At 38.0% G+C, this 18,112-nt stretch overlaps 1 protein-coding gene across 1 annotated transcript in view; it reads left to right on the forward strand.

Annotated features, from left to right (window-relative positions):
- CFAP70 (cilia and flagella associated protein 70) overlaps positions 1-18,112 on the forward strand; it is an 86,686-nt gene that overhangs the window by 35,217 nt on the left and 33,357 nt on the right. The window contains exons 11-16 of the mRNA XM_024740916.1: positions 6,870-7,040; positions 7,949-8,029; positions 9,606-9,697; positions 12,362-12,422; positions 12,745-12,939; positions 14,450-14,581. Of these exons, the coding sequence (XP_024596684.1) occupies positions 6,870-7,040; positions 7,949-8,029; positions 9,606-9,697; positions 12,362-12,422; positions 12,745-12,939; positions 14,450-14,581 (732 nt within the window). The remainder of the gene's footprint in view (positions 1-6,869; positions 7,041-7,948; positions 8,030-9,605; positions 9,698-12,361; positions 12,423-12,744; positions 12,940-14,449; positions 14,582-18,112) is intronic.

An 18,112-nucleotide genomic window follows, 5' to 3' on the forward strand; every position in this document is an offset into this window, starting at 1 on the left:
TCACTTTGTGTCTCTGTGTCGCATGTTGTTAATTCTCACGATATTTCAAACATTATCATTATTGTTATATTTGTTATTGTGATCTGGGATCTGTGTTGTCACTAGTGTAATCATTTTGGCCTTTTTTAGCAATAAAGTATTTTTAAATCAAGATCTTTACTTTTTTTTTTTAATTTTTGGCTGCACTGAGTCTTCGCTGCTGTGTGCCGGCTTTCTCTAGTTGTGGCGAGCGGGGACTACTGTTCGTTGCGGCGGTGACTTCTCTTGTTGCGGAGCACAGGCTCTAGGCGCGTGGGCTTCAGTAGTTGTGGCACGCGGGCTCAATAGTTGTGGCTCGCAGGCTCTAGAGCACAGCCTCAGTAGTTGTGGTACATGGGCTTAGTTGTTCATGGCATGTGGGATCTTCCTGGGCCAGGGCTCAAGCCCATGTCCCCTGCATTGGCAGGTGGATTCTTAACCACCGTGCCACCAGGGAAGTCCCTGTACATTGTTTTGTAAGACACTGCTATTGTACACTTAATAGATTACAGTATAGTGTAAGCATAACTTTTATGTGTACTGGGAAACCAAGATAACCATTATTTGCTTTATTGCAGTTATTTGCTTTATTGAGGTGGTCTGGAACCAAACTTGTAATAACTCCAGAGTAAGCCTGTATTTCAACTTTACCTCAATAAAGTTGGAAAACAAATCTTCCAAATAATGAAGTATTGTGTGTTAAGTATGCAAAAACTTAAATATATGTACTGATTAATGAGCTATAATATAGTTCTTGCAATTTTCAGATGTTAAAATGTTAAAATACACATTATTTATTTATTTAAGCGAAAAATCAATTTTATCATGTTTCTTCTTAGGAGAAAGTGAGACTTTGTAAAACACAACAGTAATAACAACAAAAACGTATTACTATTTTATCATTATTAGGACAAGTATTTCTCAATAACAGAGTCATGAAAGATCCATCAGCTATTTGAAAACCAACTGAGTAATAAACTCTATATAAGTATCCTTTGAATCAGAAATCAAACTTATAGGGATTTGTCTGAAATAAATCATTTAATAGGATCAAAACCCTCCTATTCATGAAAACGTTTGGGGATCAATAATAGCAAGACTAAAATTAAGATTAAATGTCTAATAATAGAGAAAGGATTAATAAATTATTATAAATAAAAATGGTGGAATATGTATCCATTAAAAAGATAATCATTAATGTTTTGTAGATAGTTAAATGAAAAAAAAGAAAGCAAAAATTTTACATATAGCATAGATCATGATAAATTCCAGGTGAGTTTATTAAAATAAGTTAAACGTGAAGTCTATAAAAATAGAAGTGTCTATTAATTAAAGATATGAATTAAGGGAAGACTTCCTGTGCTTGAAAGCAAATGAAAGATATAAAAGATTTAGATTGCCAAAAAATAAAAATCTCCTATACATAGAAGAAACCATCATTAACAAAATTATAATATAACTAAAAAATTGGGAAAAATATTTGAATACATATCAGAAGATGGCTACTATTTCTAAAATATAAAGCACTTTATTGTATCAGTCATATCAAGATATTTTTGGTGAATCTGAGGGAAACAATATATTAATTGAAAGGTTATAGGCTTTGATGTCAGGCAGTTTCTAGACTGAATTCTGGAACTGCCAGACAGGCTGCCATTTACTGACTTTGGGCAAGTGACTAAATTTCTCTTAACTTTATTCATCAGTAAAATGGAGACACTGCTTGTTTCCTAGAATTGTTTTACATATTAAATGAGATAAAATATGTAAAGCACTAGGGATGTAGTTGACACACAAACATTTTTGCCTGTTACTTTTATTATACCCACATGAAGGAGAATATTGTGCATATATTAAAAATTATTCTCACGAAAACTTTAAAAACAGACGATACATGTGATAGTCTGTTAAATGAAAAAGGATATAAAACTACATCCACTATGATCACAACTTTTTAAAAATATGTAATCATAATTTTTTAAATATATGAAAAATACTGGGGAGGAAACATTTCTGGGTATGTCTGAGTGAGGAGGTTGTCAAATTTTCTCCCCCTAAAAGCAACTGTAAAGCTGGACAAATTGACAAAATGCCATTTCAGTGCTCTGGAAATTGACCAAAGGCATCAACAAACTGAGAAGTATTCATGCATGAAAAACAATGGAGTTTGAGGCATTCTTGCCTAGATCTGCTCCTAAACCACCTCCCCCTACCTCTTCTCTAATTTAGCTTAATCAGTGAGGTGGTTCTTCTAGGGCAGGATGGGCTGTGAGGGCCAGCAACTTTGCTGCCACAGAGAGGGCTCACAAAATTTGGAGCAGTGGGTGAAGGACCCATGGCTGACAATGTCGTTGGTTGAAATGGAGATCTTGGTGGAGAGCAACCAACATATTGTAATGAGAGTCCTAGGAGAAAAGAGAGAGAAAGAGGCAGAAGTTATGTATATAAAAATAATGTCTGAAAATGTCCCCTGTTTGATAAAAACATTAATCTACATGCCTAAGAAGTTCAGAGAATTTCAGGTAGGAAAAGCATATGGAGGTCTATAGTGTACACATTACAGTGAACTATTGAAAGAAAAAGAAAATTGTGAATTCAACAGGAGAAAAATGATTCATCACTTACAGGGGAGCACCAACATGGTTAACAGTTGATTTTTCATCTGAAACAATGGAATCCTGAAGGCAATGGAAACACAGATTAAAGTGTTGAATGAAAACGCTATCAACCAAAAATGAAGGTGAAATAAACACATCCATGGATAAACAAGTATTGAAAGAATCTGTTGCTAATAAACCTGTCTTGCCAGGGTTACTAAAGTATGTCCTTCAGCTTGAAAGAATATAAACCAAATGATAAATTGAAACCACAAGAAGAAATGAACACTAGAAATGGTTAAATGTAAGTATAAAAGATTTTAGAAATATATGTTTTTCTCATTTTTGCTCTTAATTTCTTTGAAAGATGTGATTATATAAAGCATTAGTTTTATTATTGGGTTTGTAACATACATAGATGTAATTTATATGATAATAGTAGCATAAAGGAAAGAGGATAGAATGGAGCTATAGCACAGTAAAGTTTATATATTTTATCAGAATTAAATTAGTCTCAATGTGAAATAGATTGTGATTAGTTCAGATGCATATTGTAATCTCTAAAGCAACCACTAAGAAAAGCGTGTGTGTGTGTATGTGTGTGTTTGTGTTTGTGTACATATACCATATGCATATACTCAAGTATGTATATATTTAACATTAAAAGAAGGCACTTAAAGAAGGAAGAGAGGAACAAAAAAGACAAGATAAATAGAAAAGAAATAGCAAAATGTCAAATATAAATGTAAATATTTCAACAATAACATTATATGTGAGTAGTCTAAGCACCCCAATGAAAGAGATTATGAGACTGGATTTTAAAAAAATCAAGATTTGAGAAAGATAAATATTATATCACTTATGTAGAATCTAAAAAATAATACAAATGAATCTATATACAAAACAGAAACAGACTCACAGACATAGAAAATAACTTACGGTTACCAAAGGGGAAAGAAAGTGGGGGGAGGGATAAATTAGGAGTATGGGATTAACTGACATGAACTACTATACATAAAATAGATGAGCAACAAGGATTTACTTCAGAACACAGGGAATTGTTTTCAATATCTTGTAATAACCTGTAATAGAAAATAATCTGAAAGACATATATAACTGAGTCGCTTTTCTGTACACCTGAACCTGACACAACATGGTAATTCAACTAATACTTCAATTAAAAAAGATCAAGATTCAATGATATGCTGTCTATAACAAATACATTTTGGTTCAGACACACATAAGTTGAAGTAAAAGGATGGAAAAGGTATACTATGCAAATAGAAAACATAATGGAGCTGAGTGGCTATATTTATATCAGACAAAATAGACTTCAAGATGAGTAATATTACTAAAGACATAGAGTGGCATGTCATAATAATTAAAGGGTCAATCAGAAAGATAGGATTTATAAATTATAAATTATTATATATAATGTGTAAATTATAAGTGAATACACACAACAGAACCTCATAATACATGAAGCCAAACCCAACAGAATTGAAAGGGGTAATAGACAATTTGACAGTAACATTTAGAAATTTCAATATTCCACTCTCAGTACTTGGCAGAACAACTATATAGAAAATCTGTGTTAAACATAAACTTATCATACAATCCAGAAAATCATTCCTAGGAACCTACCCAAGAGAACTGAAAACCTGCATTTACACGAAGACATGTACATGAATGTTCATAGCAGCATTATTCATAATAGCTAAAAACTCACAACAGTCCAAATGCCCACAACTGGTGAATCAATAAACAAATTGTGGCATAGCTATATTAGGGAATACTATTTGGCAGTAAAAAAGGAATGAACTACAATTAATGTAATATGCCAAAATCATTGAATTTCTTTTTTTTCCTGGAGCAAAACTGGAATAATTTACTTCCTTGTCTCTGTTGGACTTGCTGCTGAAACAGAACCTGCTTTCACCCTTGTTCGTGGCCTGTTCTATTCTGATACTTGGTTAGATATTGCCCAGTGAATTCCATTTTAATCTTCATGGGCTAGCAGTCTATAGTACTCCTAGCCTAAACAGAGAATATCCAAAATTGTAAATATTTCATTGTGTTTCAATCAAGCAGAAAAACATCCTCAGGAAGGTGCTGCTTAGGCCTGTAAATCAGATTTTTTTTCCCCAAAATCACTGAATTTTGACTACACTTTAAACGGGTGAATTGTATGGAATGTTAATTTTATCTCAGTAAAGCTGTTTTTAAAAAAGAGTGAACTGGGCTTCCCTTGTGGCGCAGTGGTTGACAGTCTGCCTGCCGATGCAGGGGACACGGGTTCGTGCCCCGGTCCGGGAAGATCCCACATGCCGCGGAGCGGCTGGGCCCGTGAACCATGGCCGCTGAGCCTGCGCTCCGCAACGGGAGAGGCCACAACAGTGAGAGGCCCGTGTACTGTAGGAAAAAAAAAAAAAAAAAGTGAACTCTGAAGGCTTTGCTGATGTGATTGGTGCCCTGTGGCACCCTGACTCCTGCGAAGCTGTGAATCCTACTCGATTCCGAGGTGTCTTCCAGAAATATGTTCCCTCCTTCTCTGGATACAGCCAGCAAGATGCCCAAGAGTTTCTGAAGCTCCTCATGGAGCTGCTACACTTCGAAGTCAACTGACGAGGTCGCCGGGCTCCACCAGTTCTGGCCAATAGTCCAACTCCCTACCCACCCTGCTGCGGAGGGGCTCTGCTAGAACCTGAGTTAAGCGGTGACAGCCGAGCCAACCTAATGGGAAGCTTACCTCGAGCGAGAGGACAGCAAGGTTGTGGACTTGTTTGTGGGCCAGTTGAAAAGTTGTCTCAAGTGCCAGGCCTGTGGGTATCGGTCCACGACCTCCGAGGTTTTTTGTGACCTGTTCCTGCCCATCCCCAAGAAAGGATTTGCTGGGGGCAAGGTGTCTCTGCGGGATAGCTTCAGCCTTTTCACCAGGGAAGAAGAGCTCGGATCGGAGAATGCTCCAGTGTGTGACCGGTGTCGGCAGAAAACACAAAGTACCCTTTCAACACCCTTAAGCCCTCAGGCTCCCCATTTACCTCAGAGACGTCTATTTTTGTGTCTTTTTAATCAGGGAGGGGGGAGGGGGTGGTTGTACCTCCCATTATTTTTTTTATTAAAAAATACCCTTCCACCTGGAGGCTCCCTTGTCTCCCAGCCCCATATACAGAGCTCCCCAGGCCCCTGCCCGTGTACAGGCCCCAGACCCTCTACAGTCTCACTATATTTTGTGAATAAATGTATTAAGAAAAAAAGTGAACTACTGATACATGCTATAATATGGATGATTACTGATACATGCTATAATATGGATGAACCTCAAAAACACGCTGAATGAAAGGGAGACACAAATGACTACATATTGTATAATACCACTTACATGTAAAGTTCTCTCTTCCAGAGATGTTAAAATTTGAAAAAGTTTGCATCTTAGAATATATGAAATACAGCAATTACTGTAGAGGTGGTAAGATTGTGAGTGATATTTACTATTTATAATTTTTCTTTAATATTGTTGGACTGTCTTTTAGGTTTATTGAGGTATAACTGACACACAATAAATTGCATATATGTACAGTGTACAATTTAAAACTTTTGACGTGGGTTTGCATCTGTGAAACTATCACCACAATCAAGATAATGAAAATATCCATTATCCTCATCTGTTAACCTTCTCTCCCACCTCTGTCCACTCCTCCCCTCTTTCATTTTTTTTTTTTTGGTCTTGTTTCTTTCACTTAGCATAAATTACATTTAGATTCATCCATGTTGTTTAATTTAAAAATTATTTTAAGATTCTTTTCCAGTTATTTATCTATAGTTTGAATTTTCCCATACAAATTTTTACTTTAAACTTGTACTATTCTTCAAATTATAATTGATAGGCCAGTAGTATTTAGACAGATGATATTTCCTGTACAGAAATAAATTCAACCACTTAAAGTTAATATGAAATTATGTGTCAAAGTTTAAAAGCTTTCTGGTAATAAGTTATGAGACACCAAATCAAGCCAGGTTGAAAGTTCTCTTATTAATTTAAAAAACAGGGTAGGCAGCTATGTTTCTGTGATGGTTTCACCTGTTCAACAAGTACGGCAAGGCAATTGTTTTTTGCTTCTCCTATCCATCTCTGATTGTACCATATTGAAGTTGTCTAGAAAACTAAATGATATTAGTGAATAATGTGGGTTTCTACTGAGTTTGTTTCATTTGCCTGTGAGTCATTACATTTTTTTGTTTCTTTCTTTTCAGACCAAGTGTTTATTTAGCTTGTTCCGGGATACTGGCCATAATTTGATTCAGAATAATAAAATAGGAGGAATTAATTCTCCAGTGCCCAAACCAGTTATTTCTAAGAACCTGAAAGAAGATAAAACAGTCAAAGAAAAGGATATGGAAGCAAGGCCTAGGCCTGGGGATGTGGTAGGTTGTTGAGAAGGTGATGATTTTGCTGGTTTTGTTACATTCCAGAAGCTTGCACTGATTTCTCATTTGGTGAATTGCCTCAGTTTAGCTTGCGTTTTGATGCAACATAATGGTCCTTGCTTCTGCTATTGTGGAGACCATGTAAGAATTGAATTTTTTTTTTAGAAGTCAAAGAACCAGCTTTATTAATTTCTGGACAAGCTCCCCAAAGTGGAGGACTTGAGAGGGCTAGATGAATTTTTTTAATAATTAAAAAAAATTATTATTTAAAAAAATATTTATTTATTTGGCTGGGTCAGGTCTTCATTGCAGCATGTGGGATCTTTTTTTTTTTCTTTAGTTGCAGCATGTGGAATTTTTAGTTGCGGCATGTGGGATCTTTTAGTTGCAGCATGCAGGATCTTTAGTTGCAGCACATGAACTCATAGTTGCAGCATGTGGGATCTAGTTCCCTGACCAGGGATCAAACCCAGGACCCCTGCATAGGGAGCACAGAGCCTTAGCCACTGGATCACCAGGGAAGTTCCAAGAATTGAATTTAATTTTTTAAATTAATTAATTAATTTTGGCTGCGTTGGGTCTTCGTTGCTGCACCTGGGCTTTCTCTAATTGCGGCGAGCGGGGGCTACTCTTTGTTGTGGTGCGCGGGCTTCTCATCATGGTGGCTTCTCTTGTTGCGGAGCATAGGCTCTAGGCCCGCAGGCTTCGGTAGTTGTGGCTCGTGGGCTCTATAAGGTAGGGTCAGTAGTTGTGGCACACGGGCTAAGTTGCTCCACGGCATGTGGTATCTTCCCAGACCAGAGCTCAAACCCATGTCCCCTGCATTGGCAGGCAGATTCTTAACCACTGAGCCACCAGGGAAGTCCCAAGAATTGAATTTTTGAGGTGTGCTTATTTTCTTTCAGCAAGCATCTAGTATAAAATCTCAGAGCTCAGATACTCCTTTGGAAGTTGAACCCTCTCTTTGCAACAATCCAGAAGGACAGGTAACTATGCATGAAGAGTTTGAAAATTAAGTTTAAATTCATCAGTCCTTTACTGAGCAAGATAGTATGATATAGTGGAAAATGCTCAGGAAAATGCTCATTATCTGAGTAACCATCCCATATTTGCCACGACTAGTTTATGACCTTGGGTAAATTTCTTTGTCTTGTTGAGACTCTCTAAAAGGAGTGGAAACCAGATTAATTTCAAGGTCCTTTCTAGCACTAAAAATGTACGTCTTTTATTAATTATGCTATATTAAGCACTGTGAGAGATGCAAAGGTGCATCATCTGCAGCGTTTATTCGTTTGCCCTCAGGACACTCAACACTGGTGGGCAAAACAGACTGGTACATAACTAACTGTAAGAATCCTGATGAATGCTGTAGTAGAGGTACAAATGAAAGTGCTATGTGGCCTCAGAGGAGTCAGATGGGGCAGTCTCAGAAGACTTCGGGAAGAGGTGGTATCGAAGCTAAGTAGTGAAAGATAAAGAGAGCCCTTTGCCAAATGAATTTCAGGAGAAGAATTTCAGGGCCAGAGAACAGCTTGAGTCAAGGCACAAAGAAGGTAGCAGAATTCAGGGTACATCAATTAATTCAGTGTATGGTATAGAGAAATGAAAGTAATGGTTCTAGAAGGAGGTGATAAAGAGGACAGAGACTGAGTTGAGTTTTAGAAAGACTTTGAAAGGCTTGCTAGAAAGTTTGGGCTTCATTGTATAGATGATGAGAGACTGTTAAGCCTTCTCATAGAGACTCACACTGAAGTTTTTTAAGTCACGTAGAAAAAATACCTCATGAGTGTTTCAGAGCAGTACTCTTGCCAGGATATGGAAAAAGGAGATTGAAGTTGTGGTGGGGTCTTCAGATGTCAGTTTATAGGTTTTATTTACAGTACAGATGAGTGTTGATGACAGTTTAATCTAGGGAAGGGATTGTAGTAAAGAACGTAAAAAACCTGTGGAGGCAGGGTGTGGGATTTGAAAGCTTTGGGGTGTTGAGGAAGAAAAGTTAAAGATAACTCAGGTTTCAAGCCTCACTTTCTGGAAAGATGACAGAATCATTAAGAGAAAAGTAAAAATAGAGTTGGATATAGGGGAAGTGATAAGTTCAGTTTTGGACATGTTGTATTGATAGTTAGGATGCTGGCAAGAATCTGGGTAGAAATGTCCATGAGGTTGAAGTTGATAGATGGCGCTTAAGAGGGTGTGGGTGGGAATGTCAGACGGTCATGAGGTTATTTCTTCATGACTCCTGAAAGGTTTGGTAGAAGAAAGAATGGCATTCACTTGAAACAATTCCAAGAACAGTATCGAACAAATTAAACAAGACTTCAGCTGGGGTAGAACTTTCCAAGATTAAAATTGAAAACCTTTTTCTGCAAGAGATAACCAGTGTTACTATTTCTCTTTCCAGTTATTTTTCTATGTAAAAAATGTTTTAAGTCAGAATCACACTATATATAGTTATATACACAATTTTCTCACTTATTATATTGTGAGCATTATGTTACTAAAATTTTTTCATAAATATCTGTTTTTCTGGAAAGAATAAATTAGAGAAAAATGTCTTTACAGCAATATGTAGAAGCAGGGACATACATTGTGTTGGAGATTGAGCTGGACAAAGCCTTGGTTCCGAAGCGAATGCCAGAGGAACTAGCCAGAAGGTGTGTAGCAATGGTTCTCATACTTGCTTTGCAAGACAGTTTAGGTATAAATAAAAGTAAGTCATTTTGTCCACATAAATGTAGTTTTTCATGGGCTAATAGCAGACAGTTTTCTGTTTTAATTTTTTCAGATAAGTTTCTTTTGTTTTCTTGTTATAAAAGCAGTATGTTGCCAATTACAAAAAAATTGAGAATTTCAAGATAGGCAAGGAAAAAAAAATCAACAAGAAAGTATCTAAAAATACCCAGATTTCTTTCTACTCACCCAGTGATAACCACTTTTAACACCTTGGTACTTATCCTTCTGGAGTTATTGTAAAGTCCCTATATTATACACACACACACACACACACACACACACGCACCCTTGTCACATGTAAATATATGTAATTTTTTAGAACTATTTTTATATTGTATCACAGTGCTTTGATTGTGTTTCTAGGAAGTTATCCACTTCATCAAGATTATCCAGTTTGTTGATGTGTAATTATTCATAGTATTCCTTTATATCCTTTTTATCTCTGTAAAATGGGGAGTAATGTCTCCATATACATTCTCAATCCCTCTACATTTCCTCCAACTCTCATGCCATTTCCCCACCAACACCCTGCACCCCAGTCCTAAGCAATCACTTAGCTACTTTTTTGTCTGTATGGATTTGCCAACTCTGAGACATTTCATATAAATGGAATCATACCATATGTGGTCTTTGTTGACTGACTTCTTTTATCTAACATAGTGCTGTCAAGATTCATCCAAACTGTAGCATGTATCAGTACTTCATTTCCTTATTGTTGAGTGGTATTTTATTCTATGAATATACCACATTTTGTTTTTCTAGTCTTCAGTTGATGGACATTTGGGCAACTTATTCTTATTATAGGGTTCTATAATGATTGTATTAAAATGGAAGTCAATTCATGTGACTCCTCTGTTCAGAAACTACCAGCAACTCCCCATCACACTCTGAGTAAAAGTCAAAGGCTTTACAGTGGCCTACAAGGACCTACATATTCTGCATATATTTTGTCCTCATTTTTTTCGGTCCAGCCAAACTGACCTCTCACTATTCCTCACACATGCCAGACACACTCTTGCACCAAGGCTTTTACACTTGTTGCTTGCTTTGCCTATAATTTACTTACCCCACGTACCTACATGACTTGTTTCCTCACTTCCATCAGGTCATACTCAAGTACTGTCATCTCACTGAGTCTTTCCCTGGTGAAATATGCTCCCCAACTCCACCATCCCCAGCCCCCAACATAGTCTATCTGCCTTCTTGCACTATTTTTCTCTATGGCACATATCACTAACCAATTTATGTTATTTATTGTCTTTTTTTCCCGACTAAAATGTAAGCACCATGAGGGCAAGAATTTTTGTCTGCTTTGTTTAATGCTCTATCCCCAGCACCTAGAAAAGTGCCTGATGGGTAATAGGCACTCAGTATATATTTTGAATAAGTGAATAACGTTGTCTCTGGAGAGGAAACTGGGTGGCTGGACAACAAGGTTGGAAGGAGACAATTTACTATATATTTGTTTCATACGTCTTAAGTTTTGAATCATGTGGATATATTATCTATTAAAATAAATAAAATTAAAAATTATGAGCAAGGTATAAAATTACATAGGACCTATTAAGTTTTGAATCATGTGGATATATTATCTATTAAAATAAATAAAATTAAAATTAGGAATTATGAGCAAGGTATAAAATTACATAGGACCTATTCTCACTTTTTTTTTTTCTGGCCGTTCCATGCAGCTTGCGGTGTCTTAGTTCCCCAACCAGGGGTTGAACCCATGTCACTGCAGCGAAAGCTCCAAGTCTTAAGCACTGGACCGCCAGGGGATTCCCCCATACACAGGACCTATTAAAGAAAAATTGAATTTGTGAATTTTTTTGTAAACTTCAAGGCAGTGTAGTATACCTCAGTAGGAATGTGAAACTGTAAGTAGGAAGAGCTATAACTTAATTTCCTTTAGGTTCTTGTAAGAGCTCATGAAAATGGAAGGTAGAGGTTTTGGCATGAGTAGTTTGACTGTGATAAAATATATTTTCTTATTCACCATAAAGTTTGATATCATTACTGTAGTTTAATGCAGTCTTATAAATTATGACCAAGAGTACACTTTTTATCCTATTGGAAAGGAAAGAAAAGCTTTCGCTTGCCTGTACCATTTATATTTCCAAAACTTTGTGCTTTCAGAGACTCTACTGAGTACACATAAAGTCGTTAACACCCATCTCTTTCTAACCCCTGAGTCAAGCAGCTTGTGTACAACAGTTTAAAAAAATGTGTAAGGGTAAAGCCAGGGCTCAAATTAGCCAGAAGTGCAACTTAGCTACTTTCCAGCTAGCTGCTTAGTGGCTTTCTTCTTGTCTAGTCCACAGCCATACACTGTTCTGAGGTTCACGTCGAGGTTCTTACATGAAAGAATAGCTCAGTGGGCTTCCCTGGTGGCGCAGTGGTTGAGAGTCCGCCTGGCGATGCAGGCGATGCGGGTTCGTGCCCTGTTCCGGGAAGAGCCCACATGAAAGAAAAAGTGTGATGGGCAACTGACCTTAGATCTCCCTCACCCAGACCTTAAGAGGTGGGAAATAAAAGAACATAAAGCTGAATATAATAAAGTTTTGTTTTGTTTTTTTCTGATACAGGGTCAAGGAAATGATACCTCCAAGGCCGCCTCTTACCCGTCGGACAGGAGGAGCTCAGAAGGCAAGTACAAAAGCCAAGGTGAAACTCTAAGATGTTGAGTACACCCATGTGAAAATAACGCATGGGCTCTTCAGTATGTTTTCCAGAAGGGGTGAGAAATTGTAGCTTCACATATTTTCCTTCCTGCTTCTATTTGTGACCAGTGGCATTCAGTGAAGAGTATACAGTGTTTAATCTTTGGCTGATGGTTTCTGAGCTGGGAAGAAAAGGGCAATTTATACCTAAAGTATTATTGAATGTAAAACCCAATCCAGTTTCAGACTTCCATTCCATGTCTTGACCTCTTTGAGGCCTCTTTACCAGACATTTTGTATTTTTCTAGGCGGTGAGTGACTACCACATGCAGATCAAGAACATTTCTAGAGCCATTCTGAATGAGTATCACAGGATGTTTGGAAAACAGGCAGTCAGAGTGGGGAGTGATCTGGATAGTGAAACCCTGGAGGAGCAGAAGTGCCAGCTCAACTATGAACTTAATTGCTCTGGAAAATACTTTGCTTTTAAAGAACAACTCAAGGTAAATATTAATTTATTTAATGATTCCATGGATTTTTATGAAGCATCTTCTCTACATACCTAGTTATTTTTTCTCTGGTTATGTTCAGCTGTGCTCTACCTTTCTTGCTGTTGGTGCAAAGAGCTATGTTCTCTATGATAGAATGTCTGGAGACATCCTTCCACTCCTTTAGAGGCTTTGAATGGTTCAGTATCTGTCCGGAGTGTAAGCTTTTAAGAAACTAATTCTTCACTTGAAGTTAGGCCAGATTTGGGGCCAGATTTCGTGTTGCACTAGCAGGCAGAAACTCTGTACCTGGTATTGATTCCATGACTAATTATCTCTGTCTCCCATTACAAACATTTTCCTAGTCCATAGAATCACTAAGATTTGAGAAATATTTACTTAATAATAATTTCCCAAATAATAATGGCTAACATTTATTATTTGTTGTATACCAGATAAATTTTTAAATGCTTCATACTTTACTAATTTAATCCTCACAACAACCCTATGAGATAGGTACCCCCATTTTACAGATGGAGAATTGCAACATTAGTTGGTTAAACAATTTTCCCAAGATCACAGAGCTAGTAAAGGTCAAAGACGGGGTGTAAATTCAGGCAGTCTGGCTGCAGACTCACATTCTCATCTGCTACACTGCACTGCCTCTCTATGTACATTTACTATGTGCCCTATACTATATCAAACAGATAACGAAGAAAGCACATGGAAGTAACAAAGGGAAAAACAGCTGATATCCATGGAGGCAAGAAGCTATTCTCAGGTGGCATAGTCACATCTCAGTTGTGTCTCAAATGACCTTACCACTCTGAGCCTCAATTTTTTGCCTAACAATGAGGGATGATATTAATATGATCACATGGGGTCATTATTAGAATTAAATAAGATAATGCATGGAAAGTGCTTAGTACAAAGCCTGGCAATAATGTTAACTTAGGGGAGAAAAAAGAAGACGCTGTCCTGGCTATAGCAATATGTTATTTGTACAGCATTTTAAATTTTACCACCTGTTATTTCTCTTTGGCTTCTCAGTCATCTTCTGAAGTAAGATAGGAATACCAGGAGTACGTATCCATTTAACAAATGAGGAAACTGAAGTGCCAAGTGTAAAATAATTTATGAGGTTGCACAGTGGCAGGATTAGAACCAGGATTCCATTCTCCAAACTCTCAAATCAGGCCTTTCTCCTTTTCTCCCTTGAATCATGTGGCCACCATGAGAAATGTAATGCATAAACATAATGCTAAGGGTTTTTTTGCTTTATGACTCTCTTCACAAAGTATGAATCCTGTATTGACCATATTGGTGATGATGGTGATGTTAAGAAAAGCCATGTGGAGTATGTTGGTTGGGGGAAAATCAGAGAACCAATAGTCTAGCAGTCACCAAGGAGAATCAGTCACCTCCTGGAGTTCTGATGAGCCTTAGATCAGAAACTCAAGGGAGGCCTGTGCTGTTATCATGGTGCTAGACTGTGTTATCAGATGGTGATATGTGTCTCTTGCAGCATGCTGTGGTAAAGATTGTGAGAGAGAAGTACTTGAAGACAACAGCATTTGAAAGCCAAGAGGAGCTGCAGAAATTTATTAGTGAGCTCTACGTTTTCTTGGTGGATCAGATGCATGTGGCCTTAAATCAAGTAGGTGCTTCATAGCTAAGAACCCTTCCTTTTCTCTGTAGGTCATCAGGGTCTCCTCTGAATGATTCCTTCCTTTCTTGCTTCTTTTCTTCCTTAATTCCACAAACATTTTTGGGGGTGTCTGCTCTGTGCTAGGCATTGAAAACACAAAGATGAATAAGAAACTGCCTAAGTTATAAGACTAATTTTAGGGAAAATAAGGGGTATCCTCTTTCAACTTCATAGAAAAATTAATTTCATAACTGTCCTAAATTTGATGGATAAAAAATAAATAAAATCAGCTATGTAAATTGTGGAAAAAAATTATCATTCTATTTATTCTGTGAATGTGTGCAGTTCTCAACTTTTTCTTCAAGACTGACAATCAAAACAAAGAAAAACTATGAGTTTTCAGACATTAGACTTGAATGACAATGACATTTCATATATTCCTTTTCTATCTGACTGGTCTCCTCCCACTTGTCTGTTTATATTTGTACATCTTACATCTTGCCTTCATTTGCTCATTTTTTATGTATGCAGTTGTGGTTTGTTTGAAAACAAAGACAAAATCAAAGTGTTTTTGTCCCCCTGGTAGTCTCTAACCAGCTATGCATCCTCAAAGCCTCTATTCTTTTTCTTTTGTTGTTAAAGGAAAGGGTGGATTTTTTTTTTTTTTTTTGCCTCGCTGGGGCTTCGTTGATGCACAAGGGCTTTCTCTAGTTGCAGTGAGTGGGGGCTACTCTTCATTGCAGTGCGTGGGCTTCTCATTGCAGTGGCTTCTCTTGCTGTGGAGCACGGGCTCTAGGCATGTGGGCTTCAGTAGTTGCAGCACACAGGCTCAGTAGTTGTGTCATGCGGGCCTTAGAGTACACACGCTTCAGTAGTTGCGGTGCGTGGGCTCAGTAGTCGTGACGTGCAGGCTCTAGGGCTCATGGGCTCAGTAGTTGTGGCTCGCCGGCTCTAGAGCACAGGCTCAGTAGTTGTGGTGCACAGGCTTAGTTGATCTGCGACATGTAGGATCTTCCTGGACCAGGGATCGAATCTGTGTCCCCTGCATTGGCAGGCGGATTCTTAACTGCACTGTGCCACCAGGGAAGTTGCTCAAAGTCTCTATTCTATTTGTTCTTTCCTTCACTGTTTTTTTCTTCTCAGCCACTGTCACTTTTTCTTTTACCTGTTCAGCCTTCCTGAAAGAGGTAGGAGTGTCCAGTATCCTAGGGTTAAGAGAACAATCCTGCACAGATGATTTGGACGATTTCATTTGGAAAGCAATTGAGAACTGAGCATGAGATGGTAATTACTGTTGCCTTATGTCCCCAAGGAGCCCCTGTCTAGTAGAGGAGAGAGGCACAAAATACAAATAACTGCAGTAGAGTGAGGCAAGTGCTGTGACAAAGGTGTGTCCGTGGTAGAGCAGGTTAGGGGATGCCTAAAGAAAGTATCAACTTCACCCTGAGATCTTTCAGGGAAGGATTTGCAGAGGAGCTGTGACTTGACCTGGGCCTTGAAGGCTAAAAAGAAGCTCACCAGGTAGATGTTTCAGAGCATTTGAGTCATAGAGAACATCATAAAGGCTTAGAAGCTTGGAAGAATATGGCATATACAGAAACTGCATATAGTTCAGGAGCAGAGGTTGAAGTGGTTGAGTGACAGAGAAACGGGCGATGAAGCCAGGGATCAGTTCCTGGTAGGGGAGCTAGGAGCGTGGATGGAGGCCTTATATGCCACACAAAGAAGTTTTGGCTTTTTCCCTTATTAGCAGTTAGATGCAATAAATTTAATTATTTTATACTGGGAAATAATATGATTAGATTTACATTTTACAAAAAGCACTCTGATAGCAGTATGTAGGGTGGGTTAGAGGTGGTGAACTGATGATGTTAACTGGTTATTACATACTAAGGAGGAAAAGAGAGCAAAGATTCTTAAGTTTACGTCTCAGTGACTGGGTAGTTGGCAATACCATTGACTAGGACAAGAAATACAACACAAGCAAATTTGGTGGAAGGTAAGTGATGTTGAATTCAGTTTTAAACATTGACTCTTGTGGGGTTTTGCTCAAGAGAGAGATCTGGGCTAGAGATTAGATTTGGGAGCCTTGAGTATATAGATGCTAGTCAAACTGTGGTCATAGATAAAGCTGCCAAGAAAAGCACGAGTAGAGAGAGAGAAGCAAGCTGGTGGCAAAACCCTAGGAAACACCAACATTTAAGGGATGGATGAGTAAAAATTAATAAAGGAGGCAAATAAATTGTTGAAAAGGCAAAAGACCCAGAAGACAGTGGTATTTCAGAACCCAAGAGAAGAAAATTTTAAGAAGAATAAATGGTCACCGTTGTCAAATACTCTGAGGAGTTCAAGAAAAACAAGATCTGGGGTGGGGGAGGGGAGATTGGAGAAAGGAGGTCAAAAGGTACAAATTTCCAATTACAAGATAAATAAGTACTAGGGTTGTAATGTACAGTATGAGGACTATAGTTAACACTGCTGTGTGGTATATATGAAAACTATTGAGAGTAAATCCTGAGTTCTCATTACAAGGACAAATTTTTTTTCTTTTTTTGCTCTCTCTTTATTGTATCTATATGAGATGATGAATGCTAACTAAACTTTCTGCAGTAGTAATTTCACAATATATGTTAAGTCAATATATGCTTATACCGTGATATATGTCAGTTATATCTTGATAAACCTGGGGAAAAAAGAAAAAAATCTGAAAGGTTTTTATTGGATTTGGCAATAAGGAGGTTGTTGTTACCTTTACAGAGCAGTTTCATTGGGCTAATGATGTGGATTCAAATGATAATGAATTGAAGAGTAAATGAGTGATTAGGAAGCAGGTGGAATATTAATTCAGGAAGTTGGAAGATGAAGGGAAGAAGTAGGAAAGCAGTAGCTAGAAATTAGAGATTTTTTTTTTTTTTTTTTTTTCTGTACGCGCGCCTCTCACTGTTGCGGCCTCTCCCGTTGCGGAGCACAGGCTCCGGAGGCGCAGGCTCAGCGGCCATGGCTCACGGGACCAGCCGCTCCGCGGCATGTAAGATCTTCCCAGACCGGGGCACGAACCCGTGTCCCCTGCATCGGCAGGCAGACTCTCAACCAATGAGCCACCAGGGAAGCCCGAGATTTTCTTTTTAAGATGGAAAAGTCTTTAGAACATCCACAGGTTTAGGAAGAGTCAGCAGACTGGGAGAAGTTGAAAAGAAACAATTCAGGTGTAGGATTCAAAAGTTGAAGGGTTTTTTGCCTAATGATTTCTATTTCTTCTGTGAAGTAACGCCTTTACTGAAAGTGAAGGGGTAAGAGTTGAATGAAAAGCTTGAAGAAAATTTAGATACTGCACAGCATTATGAAAAATGTTGCTGAACAAGGACAAATACATAGATTGCTGAGAGTATTAAAGGCCTTCAGCTAAAACTGCATGCGGTTTTCTTCAGGATCAGTTAGCAGCTCCTGCCTAAGAATGAAGATATCCAATTGTAGGATTGTTTTAATTTGGGAGTTTTCCGGGCAAGTGCAGGAAAAGGACAAGGATGCCCAGAACTTGAG

The sequence above is a fragment of the Neophocaena asiaeorientalis genome, unplaced genomic scaffold (assembly GCF_003031525.2).
Source record: "Neophocaena asiaeorientalis asiaeorientalis breed wild unplaced genomic scaffold, Neophocaena_asiaeorientalis_V1.1 scaffold484, whole genome shotgun sequence".
Taxonomy (NCBI): Eukaryota; Metazoa; Chordata; class Mammalia; order Artiodactyla; family Phocoenidae; genus Neophocaena; species Neophocaena asiaeorientalis.